Below are 15,007 nucleotides of genomic sequence, written 5' to 3' on the forward strand. Positions count from 1 at the left end.
GAGCCTTGTGGGTTGCTGTGGTAAAATCACAAGGGCAGGCTGGAGTTAGAGGACAGAGGTTGGATTGGCCAGGAAGAACGACATCCTGTTGTGTATTTACCAGGCATTGTGCTTGGCACTCGTCACTACAGAACATACTGCATCATTGAACCATCAGTGTCCCTCGGCACATTAGCTTGAGAGGGCCACCCTCTTCCCAACTGTCCACTCACACCTGGGTGCCTGAGACCAAGACTAGGCCCAGTAGCCAGTCTCCTGTGTACCCCACACTCTCATCGCATCCATTCACTGGATCCACACAGCCCACTTGGCTTTGCCTGCTGAGGGTGAAAGGACCCTAGTTGAACTTGGGTTATCCTGGGGATGGTGCAGTCCCCCTGTGCAGGTGCTCTGGCATTTTTACACATAGAGAACTTGTCTGTAGCCTAAGACCAGAACATCAGAAGGCCCTCAGTACTTCTGGGTGCTCTTCCCAGAAGCCCCTCTACTGAAAACCAGTGTGTTCTTTAAGTCTTTCCAATGGGACTGGGTTATTGAACAAAATAGCTTCCTTTTGAAAAATTACCATTTTTCAAAGTTTGGCTCTTGTTCTCCTGTGGATCGCTTTTTAAGTTAGATTTTCCATGGCATCCTGGAGCCCTGCCTGTTGCCGCATAGAGCAGGCCTGCCTAGGAAGGAGAACATTCTCTGTTCCCAGTGAGCCTGAGGGAAGGAAGGAGGGCTGCTGCTCTAACATGCTTATTTTGTTTCCTTCAGCTCCTCAAGTCCAAAATGTACAGCGTGCCAAGAAAGCATCATCAAAGACAAGGTACTCTTACCTGTTTCCTTTCTTCAAACAGAGGCTGGCTCTATAGTCCAGGCTGGCCCCAAACCTAATGATCTTCTTCTGAGTACTGGGGTGTGCCACCATGCTGGGCTTCTTTGGTAGTTGATACATTTCACATAGCTTGCATTTGGTGCTCTGGAATTCAGCTTAAATTTTTATTTTATTTATTATTATTGGGGGGAGGTGCATATATGCCATAGTTAAGTGTTCATATAGAGGTCAGAAAACAACTTTATGGGATTCTTTCCTGTCTTTAATTGGGTCCTAGGGATCAAATTCAGGTTGCCAGGTTTGCACAGAAAATAATTTACCTCTGAGCCACCTTTTTACATAACTTTTGTACAGTTTATTGAAATTTAGTTTTATTTCACTTTTTTGTTTTTGTTTGTTTTTGGGGCCTTGAACTCACAGAGATCTACCTGCCTCTACCTCCCAAGTGCTGGAATTAAAGGCCTGTGCTACCACTGCCTAACTATTTCACCTTTTAAAATTAAGATGGGCATGGTGGCGCATACCTTTAATCCCAGTACTTAGGCAGAGGCAGGTGGATCTCTGGGAGTTTAAGGCCAGCCTCGTCTACATAACCAATTTCAGGAGAGCTAGAACTACATAATAAAGAGAGACTTTCTTTTTTAAAAAGTTTATATTTTTGTGGGGAGCTAGAACTACATAATAAAGAGAGACTGTCTTTTTTAAAAAGTTTATATTTTTGTGGGGAGGTGAGGATGGCAGTCTAGTGCAAGCTAGCTTTGAACTAAACTTAGTAGATAAGGTCCTGTCTCCCCATCTCCCAAATTCTGGGATTACAGGTGTGCGCTCCCACACCTAGTTCATACAGCACTGGAGGATATATCCCAGGGCTTTAACTATTCTAGGCAAGCATGTCACCAACTGAGTTAGATCTCCATACCTTGGGTTTTGTTTTTTGTTTTTTTGGGTTTTTTTTCGAGACAGGGTTTCACTATGTAGCCTTGGCTGGCCTTGAACTCAGAGACCTCTCTACCTGCTTCTGCTTCCACACAGGGCAAGTCCCTTGAGATTGTTTTTTTTTCTTTCTCCCCTCCCTCCCTCCCTCCCTCCCTCCCTCCCTCCCTCCCTCCCTCCCTCCCTTCCTCTCTTCCTCTGTTTTGTTTTTTGGGATTGGGTCTTCCTATGTAGCCCATCCTGGCCTGAAACTCATGGCAGTCCTCCTGCCTCAGCCTCCTAGGATTGCATGTGTGTGCCACAATACTCAGCTGTTAGTTTTGACAGTAGTGCAGCAGGCTCCAGGGCCTGCTATGTCATGTGAGCTCCTGGGCAGACTAGGGTCAGGGAAGATTCAGACACTTGGCTGTGATTCCTGCAGGGCACTCTATCCCCATCACAGTGTCAGTAGCACCTGTTCACTGCAAGGGAGGGTGTGTACAGAGTGGGGACTCGAGAAGTGCGGAGGTGTCATTGCTGTCTTCCTAGCTTTCTCTCATACAGCTTCCCTCAGCGTGCCAGTGCAGGGTGGGCATTGGAATTTGCCCTTCCTCCCCTTCACTACTATCTTGAAGTGCTGAGACAGTGAATGAGATCAGCCTGCTATCTGCCTATATGGGTGTCAGTGTGCACTTAGTGAGTGGGTACCACTGAGGTGCTCCTCCATCTTCTTCCTGAACCCAGTCCCTCTCCTTTCCTCTGGCACATGGCCACCCACATACTGCTAAGCCCTTCCAGGTACACTTGTAGCTTGAAATAGCTCACTCTTAAGGGCTTAAATGTCAATAAAATTATGTAGGATTCCAATATTCTGATTAATGAACCTAACAGTTTTTAATGTAGGCTATTAAATCCCACAGTAAGAGTCTTGCTCTGGGGTTTCCTGTCAAAAGCATTTGCAAATGATGGACTTGCTGGTCAGGGCAGGCCAGGTGAGGCCGCTGGCCACAGGGCCCTTGGGCTCTAGAGAGAAGGGCCTCTGATGGAGCTTGTTCTGAATAGTCAGAGAAGCAGTTAGCCAACTTGCCCTGCTTTTTCTAGCACATTAGCATATCTATGCTGCTGAAGACTCCAGCCAGTTTTTACAAGAAAAGCAGATCACTTACCCCACTCCTTTCCTTTTCTTTCTTTTTTTCTTTTTCTTTTTTTTTTTTTGAGACAGAGTTTCTCTGTGTAGATGTAGCCTAGGCTGTCCTAGAACTTACTCTATAGACCAGGCTGGCCTTGAACTCAGATCCACCTGCCTCTGCCTCCCAAGTGCTGGGATTAAAGGCGTGCGCCACCAAGCCTGGTTCTTACCGCAGTTCTTTTCTTAACATGGCAGTGGGCTACCTTGTTCACATGTAGAGAAAGAAGTTAAAAGCCACAAGCTAAGGTGGCTTTTTTAAAGTATCTGTTTCGCCAGGTGGTGGTGGTGCATGGTGCACGCCTTTAATCCCAGCACTCGGGAGGCAGAGCCAGGCAGATCTCTGGGTTCGAGGCCAGCCTGGGCTACCAAGTGAGTTCCAGGACAGGTGTAAAGCTACACAGAGAAACCCTGTCTCGGGAAAAAAAACAACAACGAAAGTATCTGTTTCATTCATAATCTTGTTTCCTATTTCCTTTCCTTTCCCTTTTCTTCTTGAGACAGGTTCTCTACATCTCTACATAGTCCTTATGGTCTCAGTACTCACTGTGTAAACCAGGCTGGTCTCAAACTCACAGAAATTCTCTTACCTCCACCTCCCAAGTGCTATGATTAAATGTGTGCACCACCATGCCCAGCTTCCATCTTAGTTTTTGAAACAGGATCTGTCACTGATCCTGGAGCTTGCTGGTTGGATAGACTAGCTGGCCAATAAGCGCCAAATCCTGTCTCCCCCTCCCCAGCACTGGAGTAAAGGTGCACACCACCATGCTTGATTTTTATGTAGGTGTCAACATCCAAACTCAGGTCTCCATGCTTGTACAGCAAGCACAGAGGTGGCTGAGGCATCTTTGTCTTTAATTTTACCAGCTACTGATTCTGTCTCTGCCTGGAAATTTGGAAAGGGCATATTAAGTGCCTTGTCTTCCTGTCACAGAGTTGATAGGTGGGAGTATCTCAAATGCCTGAGGACTGAGGTTATAGACTGTTGTTAGAGGCCGAGTACTTGTTTTCGACAGGAAAGTTAAAGCAAGCAGGTATTCGTTTTTCAGGAGAAATAGTTCAGTACTAGTGCATGCTTGTGACACATATTTAAAGCTTCCTTTGGGCTAAGATGTGGCTCTGTGGTGGAGTGTTTCCCAAGCATGCTTTAAGGACCTGGGAGTCCATCCTCTTTGGGGAAAAGAGAAAGTAAAAGAAAAAGCATCCTTTGGTTAAAAAAAAAAACAAAAAAAAAAAAACTGAGTTATAAGCAGCATACACTAAGAAGGAACCAAAATTGTTTCACATATTGTCTAAAAAAACCTTATCTCCATAACTGTTGGTTTGATTCTGACAAGCTTTTTATACACTCTGTTGAGTTCCCAGCATGTTGCCAAGTCCTTTGGCAAGAGGTGTGCCTCCAGGGCCATCTGCTGCTTATTGGCTGGGAGCTTGATCCTACCCTGTCCTGAGGCTGTGTCAGTACTCAAGGACCATAATGCTCTAAAATACCTTTACTCAATGTGTCTTCTGATTTACCTAATAAAAGATAATGGTTAAAGTTATATGAGTTAAATGGTGTCTTAGTGGGGCCAGCTCCTTCATTGTACGTACAGAAATTAAGACAGTCCTTAATGCTTTCTGAGGCCCACTTAAGAGTTGCTCTTAGCATTTTTAGAGTGGTTTTGCCTTGTCCAATGGCAACATGTGAAGATTAAGAAGTTAATCCTCTAACTGCCTTTCAATTCAGGTGTTTAAGGATAATTGCTGCAAGAGAGAGATCCTGGCCCTTCAGATCTACTGTCGGAATGAAGGCAGGGGTTGTGTAGAGCAGCTGACTCTGGGACATCTGCTGGTGAGTACCCAAGTGGTCCCAGAACCAGAGCCATCTCTGTTCAGCAGAGAGCTGCATCACCTCATCTAACTGCCTGGCCAGGTCAGCAGAGCACTGTGTGCACCATAGTGCTCTGTTTATTGTATTCTTTTCAAACAGAGCCATGCAAGAGAGTATCCAATCCCTAGGACATAAAGTGTCACTTTTCATGACATCAGTGAATTGTCATCCTCTGCCCTACTTAGAATAAAGAAATTAGACTTGGGTTTTGCTTTTCAAAGGTACTTTATAACTTTTACCATGAACTTACACATAAATTAAGGTTGCTTTTTTATTTTTAATTTTTGTATTTTATTCAGAGTGAATAATTGAATTAGAATAAAGACTTTAAAGGATTGATGTGTTGTATGTGTGTGTCTGGTAGTGGTGTTTTTGTGGGAGGGGAAGTTGACACGGGTATTATTACTCTATAGTCTGTGTGTATCTGTGTGTAGCTTTTGACACTGGTATTGCTATATAGTTCAGGCTGGCTTTGAACTCCGGATCCCCCTTCTCAGCCCATTCTGCTAGGATGACAGGTCAGGTCTATATCACCCCATCTGGCTAAAACAGTTCTTAACAGAGACACCCACAACACTCAGTTCTGGTAACAGAGAGAAGGGTGCATGGTCCCTCACTCACATGTGTGTTGAGGAAACACAAGGTGCACACAGTGAGCCTCTGTCTCTTGCTGTGCTTTGCCACTCTGTTGTATAGAACTGTCCCTATAGTAGGGTCATGGGGTTCTGCAGGACCTCACTATGGCAGTTAGTCTGCCATTTCACATTTACTTTTTGCCAGTTAAAAACTTTGGTTTGTTCTACAGGTGCACCTAAAAAATGAATGCCAGTTTGAGGAGCTTCCCTGTCTTCGTGCCGACTGCAAAGAAAAAGTATTGAGAAAAGACTTGCGGGATCATGTGGAAAAGGCCTGTAAATACCGAGAGGCCACGTGCAATCACTGCAAGAGCCAAGTCCCCATGATCACACTGCAGGTGCGATGTTGCCTGTTCATGTCCCTTCTGCTCAGCTCAGGTGCACTTCCTCTGCAGAGATGAAGATTCTAACAAGGATAAAGAGAAAGAGGATTAAATAGCAATTTTCATCTAACTTTATTTCAGAGTAAAGCTGTATTTGTTTTGCCTATTTTGATTTATATAATTAACACTTTCCATTGCCTTGATTGACTCATTTGAGATGTCAAAAAAAGTGAAGACTGATGATTCAAAAAAGGTAGAATTTGTAACTTGTCCCAAAGAATAGCCTCAAATTTTGATGGAGTGCTTATCTTCTCACAGCTGTGTGACACAACCGTCACTTGCAACAGGCTCGTTTATCCTGTAGTGTCAAAGGCAGCTGGCTGTCTTGGGGAGAGATGAGCATTTAAATGTTTTTCTGCCTTATTGTTTTGGCATGGCCCGTTCTGTATGTGCAGTGTAATCATTTCTGTGTGAAAGATGGAAGAGACATTGAGGGTAGAAGAACAACTTTAAAAACAGTCATTCACCGAGTAAACATTGGTTGTGTGCCTACTGTGTGCCATGCCATTCCAGGACATGGACTGCTTGCAGGTTGCTGAGAGGGACTTAGGAAGTGTCAGGAGAGCTGGGGGCCCTGGCCAGGTACTGCTGAGAGGCCAAGCAAGTAGGGCCTACTCTTGGTGGTGATGCTGGGGTCATCAGAAGGGGGACTGTTTGGGTATAGCCAGGGTACATGTCATGGCCACCATGCGTCTCCTACCCTGTGAAGTGAGATGTGTTCTGCTCTGCTGTCTCAGCACTCATTCCATCACCAGCCAGGCCTGAGTCTGGGCCTCATTTTATCTGGACATCTTTTTCTTGTAGACTACCATAGACGTTCCCAGTTACTAAGAGCTTTCCAGGACTGTGTCTCCCTCCTTGGGAAGCAACATTAGGATGTGTCCTAATTGAGCAGTTTATCCAGTAACAAACTTGCAGTGAGTGAGACACTCACCTAATGAGTAGCCGTCCAGGCTGTACACTTGTTAATACACTGCTGCCAAAGTTACACTTTGCTTCTTGCAGAGATCAGTTATTTACACAGTAAAATCAAGTAGTATTCATTTGAGAAGGAACTGAAAACATGTCAGTTGGATACCACATAAGCAGCCACCTCTGGACAGCAGGCAAGGCTGTAAGAGTCAGGAGGGTCATGGTTAACTACATGTTGCTGGCAGAGGGGCTGACTTGAAGTTTCTATCCTTAGTCAGCAGTCTGAGAAAGGAGAACCAGGTGTACAGTTAAACTCCTGTAGTGTGGAAAGTACTGTGACCATAATGTGTACAAAACACCAGTAAGGAAGGGCCAGGGAAGGCCAGTGAAGACGCAGTGCTTATCTGTTTCATTTGAGTTTTAATTAGCAGCCACAGGCGGGAGGAGAAGTTGAACCTGGAAGGCAGTTTGAGATAGGAATTTCACAAAGAAGGGACTGTTGCTTGTAAATCTCTGGTGGCCTTCGTGGTGGAAACTGGCTGCAGGTTCCTTTAACAGTGTGACTGGCTTGTTCCTCTGCTGCTCTCATTTTGTTTGTTATTCAGGATTGAACTCAGGGCCACCCTCAGAGACTGCTTTTTAATTTTGTTTTTATTTTAAGACACAGTCTGACTATCCTTGAAATCACCAATTTGGCATCTTCCTGCCTTGGCCTCCTAAGTAGTTAAAGTCACCAGCATGTGGCACCCCAGTGGCCTTTTGTTTCCATTTCTGTTTTGAAGTAGGTTCTTTTTGTAAAAGCCCAGGCTGATCTTCAGTTTAATAGATTCCCAAGGATGACCTTGACCTCCTGATCCTCTTGCCATCACCTCCTAAGTACTAGGCTTATGGGTGTGTGCCACAACTACCTGCCTGTATTAAAGATCATACTGTTTTCTCCTCTAGTTTTCAGACTCTTACATCATACTGAGAACCGAAGCCAGAGCACTGAGCATGCTGGTCTAGGCACACACTCTGCTGTGTGTCTGCAGCTCCAGCAGTGGTCCTAACTAGCATTGCCTGTGCATTCCCTCTGTGACACTGTACAGTTCCTGACACTAGTAGAGCAAGTGTGCACTCACTTCTTTGTATTACTAGGAAGGTTCTGTGACTTTTTATGGTCTTCCTCTCCTTCTAGTTAGTGCCAAGATTGCATGCCCAAATCTTTTGATTTTTCAGCTCTAGTACCCTTAATCTCTCCACAGTGAAATATGCCACACAGTAGGCTGGGTTAGGACCTGTAACGCACACTGTATACCTGGCATTACCACCAGTGTCCAGTGCAGAACCAGATTACATATGGTTCTTGTAGCAAACTGTATTTTAATAAAATTTGAATACAACCCAAATGGAACTCTTTTGTTAGGGACACATAAATATGTGATGAAGCTTTTAAGTAAAAGGCAGAAATACAGAATTCCACATCGTTTGAGTGATTACTTGAAGGAAGTAAGGATGAGGTAGGTGGAAAGTGTTGATTATGTTCTCCACCTAAGTAGTGCTTCATGAATGTTCGTTGTATGGCTAGGCATCGTGTTTCCCACATGTGTGGTCAAATTTGCAATCAAGAGGCAGAGGCAAGGATTCAAAGCTACACTGTTTTCTAGGTAACCAGTCTTCTTACAAACCACTACAGCGTGCATCAAGTTTTGTTTTGTTTGTGACAGAGTCTCATCATGTAGCCCCAGCTGACCTGGAACTTGCTATAAGATCAGGCTAAGCTCAAACTCACAGAGATCTGCCTGTCTTTCCCAAATGCTGGGGTTAAAGGGGTGCATCATGTGCATGCCTTTCCCAAATGCTGGGGTTAAAGGGGTGCATCATGTGCATGCCTGGCCCAAATGCTGCGGTTAAAGGTGTGCATCATGTGCATGCCTGGCCCAAATGCTGGGGTTAAAGGTGTGCATCATGTGCATGCCTTTCCCAAATGCTGGGGTTAAAGGTGTGCACCATGTGCATGCCTGGCCCAAATGCTGGAGTTAAAGGTGTGCATCATGTGCATGCCTGGCCCAAATGCTGGGGTTAAAGGTGTGCATCATGTGCATGTCTTTCCCAAATGCTGGGGTTAAAGGTGTGCATCATGTGCATGTCTTTCCCAAATGCTGGGGTTAAAGGTATGCATCATGTGCATGCCTGGCCCAAATGCTGGGGTTAAAGGTGTGCATCATGTGCATGCCTGGCCCAAAGTTTTGTGTTTCAGTGTCACATCCTTCCCTTGGCTGTTACAACACAGTATCACTAGGCATCAGGTGGTGGCTTAAGGTCATCTGTAACCATCTTCTGACCTCCATGGATACCTGGCACACATGTGATGCATAGCCATACATGTAAGCAAAACACTCACACACTCATTAAGTAAAATAAATGTAAAAAGAAATCAGAAACCAAGGTGTTCTGATGGTGACAGGGCCATGTTCCAGCTGCAATTCTGAGAGAGTGCTTTCTACCTTTCTTAGATACTCCGGTTGTTGTGCACCCTGGACTAAAAGTTGCACAACTCCTGCCCTGTCTCTGTGTTTAGGTGATTGCTCCTGAGTCCTTGCCTCACTGAGGATGCAGTCATGAGACTGAGGGTCTGTCCTAATTAATGACAGCTGCAGAGAACCAGGTCCAATAAGGTCCAATAATTCACAGGTTCTGAATGAGCATAGGCGGTACTATGGGAGGACACTATTCAGTCACTATTATGGGTAGAAGTCTTGAACGGGCAATTCTTATGATTAATAAGAGGAAATACAACAATTCACAATGCCTGAGCTGCAGGACAACCCTCCCCCCCACACACACATACATTGTATCCCTTCCATTAGACTGTCATAGATCAAAAAGTGTGATAGAATTGGTGCGGGAATATGCTTTCTCATGATAAGATTCCAGATTGGGGTGAGGTTATTGGAGGGCAGTTTGACAACAGTTCTTTAAAATCTAACTTAAAACATGCGTCCTTTGATGCTTTAAAAACCTTCCTGATAGTCTTTCATAGGTGTGCAAAAGTACATACAAAGATACTGGCTGCTCTGCCTCATTGACCTCCCAGTCAGCCTGCCCACCCTTTCTTTCTCCCCTCCTCTCCCAGCCCTGCTTTTCCTTACCTCCCCCAGTGCTATCTTGGTCTCCCCGCTCCACTGTGCTTATGTCAATGAGGCATGAGGCAAACATCTAGCCCAGAGAATGAAGATGGAAATGTGTGGGTTCAGGGAGCAGAGAGAGCACCTGTGGTTCCTTCACCATGTTTTGGAGACCCCCTGCTCTATGGTAGGGACTTGTGGTCTCCGCTCTTGGGAGGTTGTGTGGTCAAACTTGGTTCACAGATATGGTCAGTATCAGAGAAGCAAGACCAGTTACTGGGGTTTCCTCTAAAATGTACAGAATGCCTTGCCTTTGTGGGTCTTGAAAACTCCAGCTCAATGCAAACCCAGCATGTATGCTGGGTCCTTGAGTAGGCTGTCTCCTGAGGGAGGCCTATGACCAGGTTCTCCCTGGTCAGTATGGAATGGTAGTTGACTTGCTTACCATGGACTCTGGGGACTCTGAGACCCAGGTCAGGAGCAGAGCAACTAATCTTGTAGGCATTTCCCTGCTCTGCAGATGCAGTGTTCATACTCAGAAGGAATAGGCCTTCAAAATTCCAACAAAATTGAGCCTGGTACCCTCTCCTCAGGTCGGTGTCCTCTGTTAAATGTGTACTTCTAGCCAGGCAGTGGTAGCACATGCCTTTAATCCCAGCACTTGGGAGACAGAGGCAGGTGGATCTCTTGAGTTCGAAGCCAGCCTAGTCTAAAGAGAGTTCCAGGACAGCCAAGGCTGTTACACAGCGAGACCTGTCTTGAAAAACAAAAACAAACAAACAAACCATGTACTTTCCTTGTATGGACACTGTTTTGGCCCTGTACCTGCCTAGTTAGACTGAACCAGTGCCAGAACAAGTGCCATGGTCCAAATCCACCTGAAGACAAGTGTCAGTGAAGGCCAAAGGAACCAGAGGACCTACTGAGACCTAAAGTGTCCCAGGACCTCGGAAGAGCGACTGAGCATCCTTACTCAGCAGGAGTTGCTGAACTGGCACTTCTGTCTCTGCCTGTGCCGTCATTGTGGGTCTAGTACTTTCTTGGGCCCTTGTGTTTGATGTCCTCAACAAGTCCTTGCCGTTGCTTTTTTATGGACAGGGTGCCCCTGGCATTGAGATTAGCAGTGGCTCTTCTGCACAGCTAAAGATCATACAATTTCAGTAGGGCCTGGACCAAAATTTATCCATTCTTGTGTACTAAAGATAATGTAGGCAAGATTTTGGGACAGTATCCAGGAGACCATGCCACTTTCAGGATTGCTCAGACTCCAAACTGGAAGGCCAGAGAAAAATCTGAGCATGGGCATTTGACTAACCCCACATTGTCCATAGGGCCCTTGACCTGGAATCTGCTGTGGAGGCAGCTGGCGTTAGGATACTACCAGCAATGTACTCCACAAATTCCCTCTGAGTCAGATCTGACCTGATGTCACAAGGTCCTAGACAGTCATACTCTGATGAGTGTGACGGGGTAGTGGTGGATACAGCTTCCTTTGTGTCTCCATTGGCAAGCTGGTGGGCATTGAAAAGGATGAACTTTGCTGGTCCACACTTGACTCACTTCCTTTTTCTTTGTAGAAACACGAAGACACTGATTGTCCCTGTGTGGTGGTGTCCTGCCCTCATAAGTGCAGCGTCCAGACTCTTCTGAGAAGTGAGGTAAGGCACAGCCAGGGCCCAGACAGGAGCCCTGTGCAGTGGGTCCCATGTCTTGTAGGCCGACTCTTCCAAGTCATAGGCATCTGTATAGTGTTCATTCATGGTCACCTATGGTAATATGTGCAACAACAAAGACAAAACCAACAGGGATTTTTTGGAAATCAGAAACAGACAAAAAAAAAAAAAAAAAAAAAAAAGCTACAAAAAGGTAAATTCAGGATTGGAAATACTAAGAATTGAATTTATAAATGTAAGTAAAGATGGTGCTTCAAAATCTTTATTTTTAAATTCTACAAAATAATGAATTTCTGTAAGAATGTCTCAAAAAAGTGATTTTTAGACTTTTAAAACCATTTGCCCACCTCATGGGCAGGGCAGTGCTAGAGGGGAGTAGATACTGAGTGGAGAGGCATCTGGTCCCAGTGACTGTACACTGCACCCTGCCCAGGTGCTTCTGTAAGATGGGTAGATTTTATCATTGATTTCATTTGATCTGCCCATATGGATAGATCCATGTGGAAAGTTCCAGGGATCCTAACACTTACATGTGACCTGACCTGGAGCCCCCATGGTTGCTTGGTATTTGAGTCTCTAGTTTTTGGAGCCTCCTGAGTCTTCACCAGCAGCCTGGCATCTTCCTGGCAGTTGGAGGAAGGCCGCCTAGAAACTCTAGCTAATGTGGGCCTTGTGCTAGGGGCACAGAGAGCTGGGAAGACCCTGAGAGCCCTGCTCACTCAGGTACAGCCTTCCAGGACAATGGTGGGTAAGGTTGCTGAAAGGCCTCTGGGAGGACCTGGGGGAAGTACAAGTCCACTCTCTATGGTGGGCCACTGGAAGATCCTTCTGTTAAAGTCAGTGTGTATGGAGGGGGTAACTGCTAAAATGATCCCCAGAGCTTATAACCCTCACTTCAGTTCTGTCCACTCAGAGCTCCGAATTAAGATGAAAGGCAGCCTCTAAGTTACATTTATTTCAAAATAAAATTTTCAACTGTGTTTCTCTTGGTTTCAGTGAAAGGAGCTGTTGGGCTGTGCATTAGTCTTGCTTCTGTTCCAAAGCTCCTGTAAATTCTTCAGGGCCCTGAGTGTACTCATAATAAAACCAGGTTAGGAAAGGTAGGACAGTGAGTTTATAGTAGAAATAACATGTCAGAACAGCATGCCCTGGTTGTAGCATTAGAAGTGTGATTGTAATTGTATCAATGGTTCTGAAAGAATGTCACACCTTAAAGTTGTAAACTGGTCCCGTTGACCTGCCTGTGGGGCCTTGTGGATACTTCCTCTGAGTCCAGCCCAGGGTGTCCTGGCTGGGTTCAGGGAAACTGCGAGCACACTAGGCTGCTGATCATTATGACTGCCTAACTAACAGGCCCTTTCTTATGGTTGGTCGAGGTGGGGGCGTCAAAGCCCTTTTCCAGGTTGCCTTTCTGCTGAGCTATTATGAAAGGGTCAGGAAACAGAGGAAGAATGGACCCCTGTTTGTCTGTCATTCTTAAATACCAGGCACAGCGAATAGCTACCTTGGACCTGGTAAACCGAGGAAAACTCCAAAACTACACAAACCTGCACCTACCTGTATCTGTGCAGACAATACAGAATAGAGCCGTGAGAATAAGGCAGCAAGCATATAGGAGTTGTGGTCCAGCCCACAGCAACACAAGCCCAGATACAAGTCTGTCTTTAGGATACGTTGTCTCTTCAGTTCCCTTGTCTCTTGCTTGGGGCACCCTGGAGCTAAATGAGTCTGTCTTCTCTCAGGATAGCTTAGATTGTTCCATCTATCAGCTAGGGAAGAAAGTGTAAGATTCCTGTGGTTAGAATAGCTGTAGGGATCTCTGAAAAGCTTATGAGGCTCTGAACATGCCAGGGAAAAAAGGCTCTTCAGATGAAGGCGTGACTCGCCTTCAGCCATCTCAAGTATTACTAGTAATGGTTCAGTGTGTGAGCTTGCTTTGAAAATGGGTTTATTTTTGTGTACTGTATAGTAGGTGTGTGACCCAGTTGCATCCCAAATGCTTTCTGATTTTTTGTGTTTCATACAGTTTTTGTTAATAGTCTTTAAATGTGCATTTCAGTTGTTTTTTATTTTGTTTGGTTTTTTGTTTGTTTTTTTTTTTAAATTCTGGCACTTCAGACAGCATGTCACAGTTTGAACAATTCGTTCTAAAGAAATTGGAAGTTTAAGAACTGTTACAGTAACTGTATTTATGTATATCGGTGTGTATACGTGTATACTTGTGATGAAACTGTATTTTACTGCCTGAAGTCCAGCACGCAGATGATGCGTACACACCTGCAGCTGATAAACACCCTTCTTAACAGTACGGCCTGGATGCTCTCTGTGCCCTGATATGTTTGAACATTTTCATGCAAACGTTTGTGTCACAACTCACGTCTTTTTCCCGTTGCAGTTGAGTGCACACTTGTCAGAGTGTGTCAATGCCCCCAGCACCTGTAGTTTTAAGCGCTATGGCTGCGTTTTTCAGGTCAGTATCCAACATTTGTCCTTCCCAGTCACTGACATTCTGCCATTGAAGAAAGTTCTCATAATAACATTTTAACATTTGAGTTCTCACTCTTTTAGTCTTTGTCGTGAAACCAAATCACCCTGCTGCATGGGTGAAACAAACCATACATGCAGCGGGGATGGGTGCTCACTCGCCAGGCCAGGACGTTTGAGACTCAGATGGAACAGCATGGGGAAATCAGTATGCCAGGAGAACTGCTACCTCCCAGACAGCTCCGGGTAGTAAGAATGCAATGGCATCTGGTGGAGTTTCTGTGGCGATTTTAACTGTTTATTACCTGAGTGAATATTAAACTTGATGTAGCTTTGACATTGTCTGTCAGCCCTTAGCTGTAAGAATCACACAGGGGTGTCTGTAATGCTTTGTTTACACATATGTGCTAACTTTTACCCTGCCAGAGTTGGATTTGACTGAGCAAAGCCTATAGAAAACCTGCTTCCTGGGAAACAGTGTTCATGTCAGAAACCTGCCTGTGGTTCTCTGTTTTTAAGCATACCTGGGATTGCAAGTTAAGACTGAGTTTATCTACCAAAAGGCAAAATATGTTACAAAGAAACTATCTATTTAGTTTTGTGTATTGGCAGTACACTGTTACTGAGTCATAATTTTGTTGTTGTTGTTGTTGTTTTTTATTTTGTTTTTTGTTTTTAGAGACAAGGTTTCTCTGTGTAGTTTTGGTGCCTGTCCTGGATCTCTCTCTGTAGACCAGGCTGGCCTTGAACTCACAGAGATCCACCTGGCTGCAGTACATTTTCCTAATATGAAAAGCTAAGAATAAGAATGAGGTTCTCCCTTGCTTTAGTCTAGGAGGCGCCTGTACCTCCCTGTTGTGTTGTGCGTAGTGCCATCCATCTTTGTGTGCACGCATGTATGCTGATGCAGAGCTGTGCTCAGATCGGCATACAGAGAGAGAGTCTATGTACAGAGTATATGTTTTGGAGATCATGAAAATGCTTCTTCTGATTTCTTCATTTTCTGGTATCAAAACAAATTA

General features: G+C 45.0%; 1 protein-coding gene across 6 annotated transcripts in view; it reads left to right on the forward strand.

The window, feature by feature from the left end:
- Traf3 (TNF receptor associated factor 3) overlaps positions 1 to 15,007 on the forward strand; it is a 114,265-nt gene that overhangs the window by 86,255 nt on the left and 13,003 nt on the right. For 5 of the 6 annotated variants that reach the window (XM_036205705.1, XM_036205702.1, XM_036205703.1 and 2 more), the window contains 5 exons: positions 757 to 808; positions 4,648 to 4,752; positions 5,597 to 5,764; positions 11,406 to 11,486; positions 13,897 to 13,971. In XM_036205705.1, coding sequence (XP_036061598.1) covers positions 757 to 808; positions 4,648 to 4,752; positions 5,597 to 5,764; positions 11,406 to 11,486; positions 13,897 to 13,971 — 481 coding nt within the window. The remainder of the gene's footprint in view (positions 1 to 756; positions 809 to 4,647; positions 4,753 to 5,596; positions 5,765 to 11,405; positions 11,487 to 13,896; positions 13,972 to 15,007) is intronic. The other variant, XM_036205707.1, reaches the window with a different exon arrangement.

The sequence above is a fragment of the Onychomys torridus genome, chromosome 14 (assembly GCF_903995425.1).
Source record: "Onychomys torridus chromosome 14, mOncTor1.1, whole genome shotgun sequence".
NCBI classification, from domain to species: Eukaryota; Metazoa; Chordata; class Mammalia; order Rodentia; family Cricetidae; genus Onychomys; species Onychomys torridus.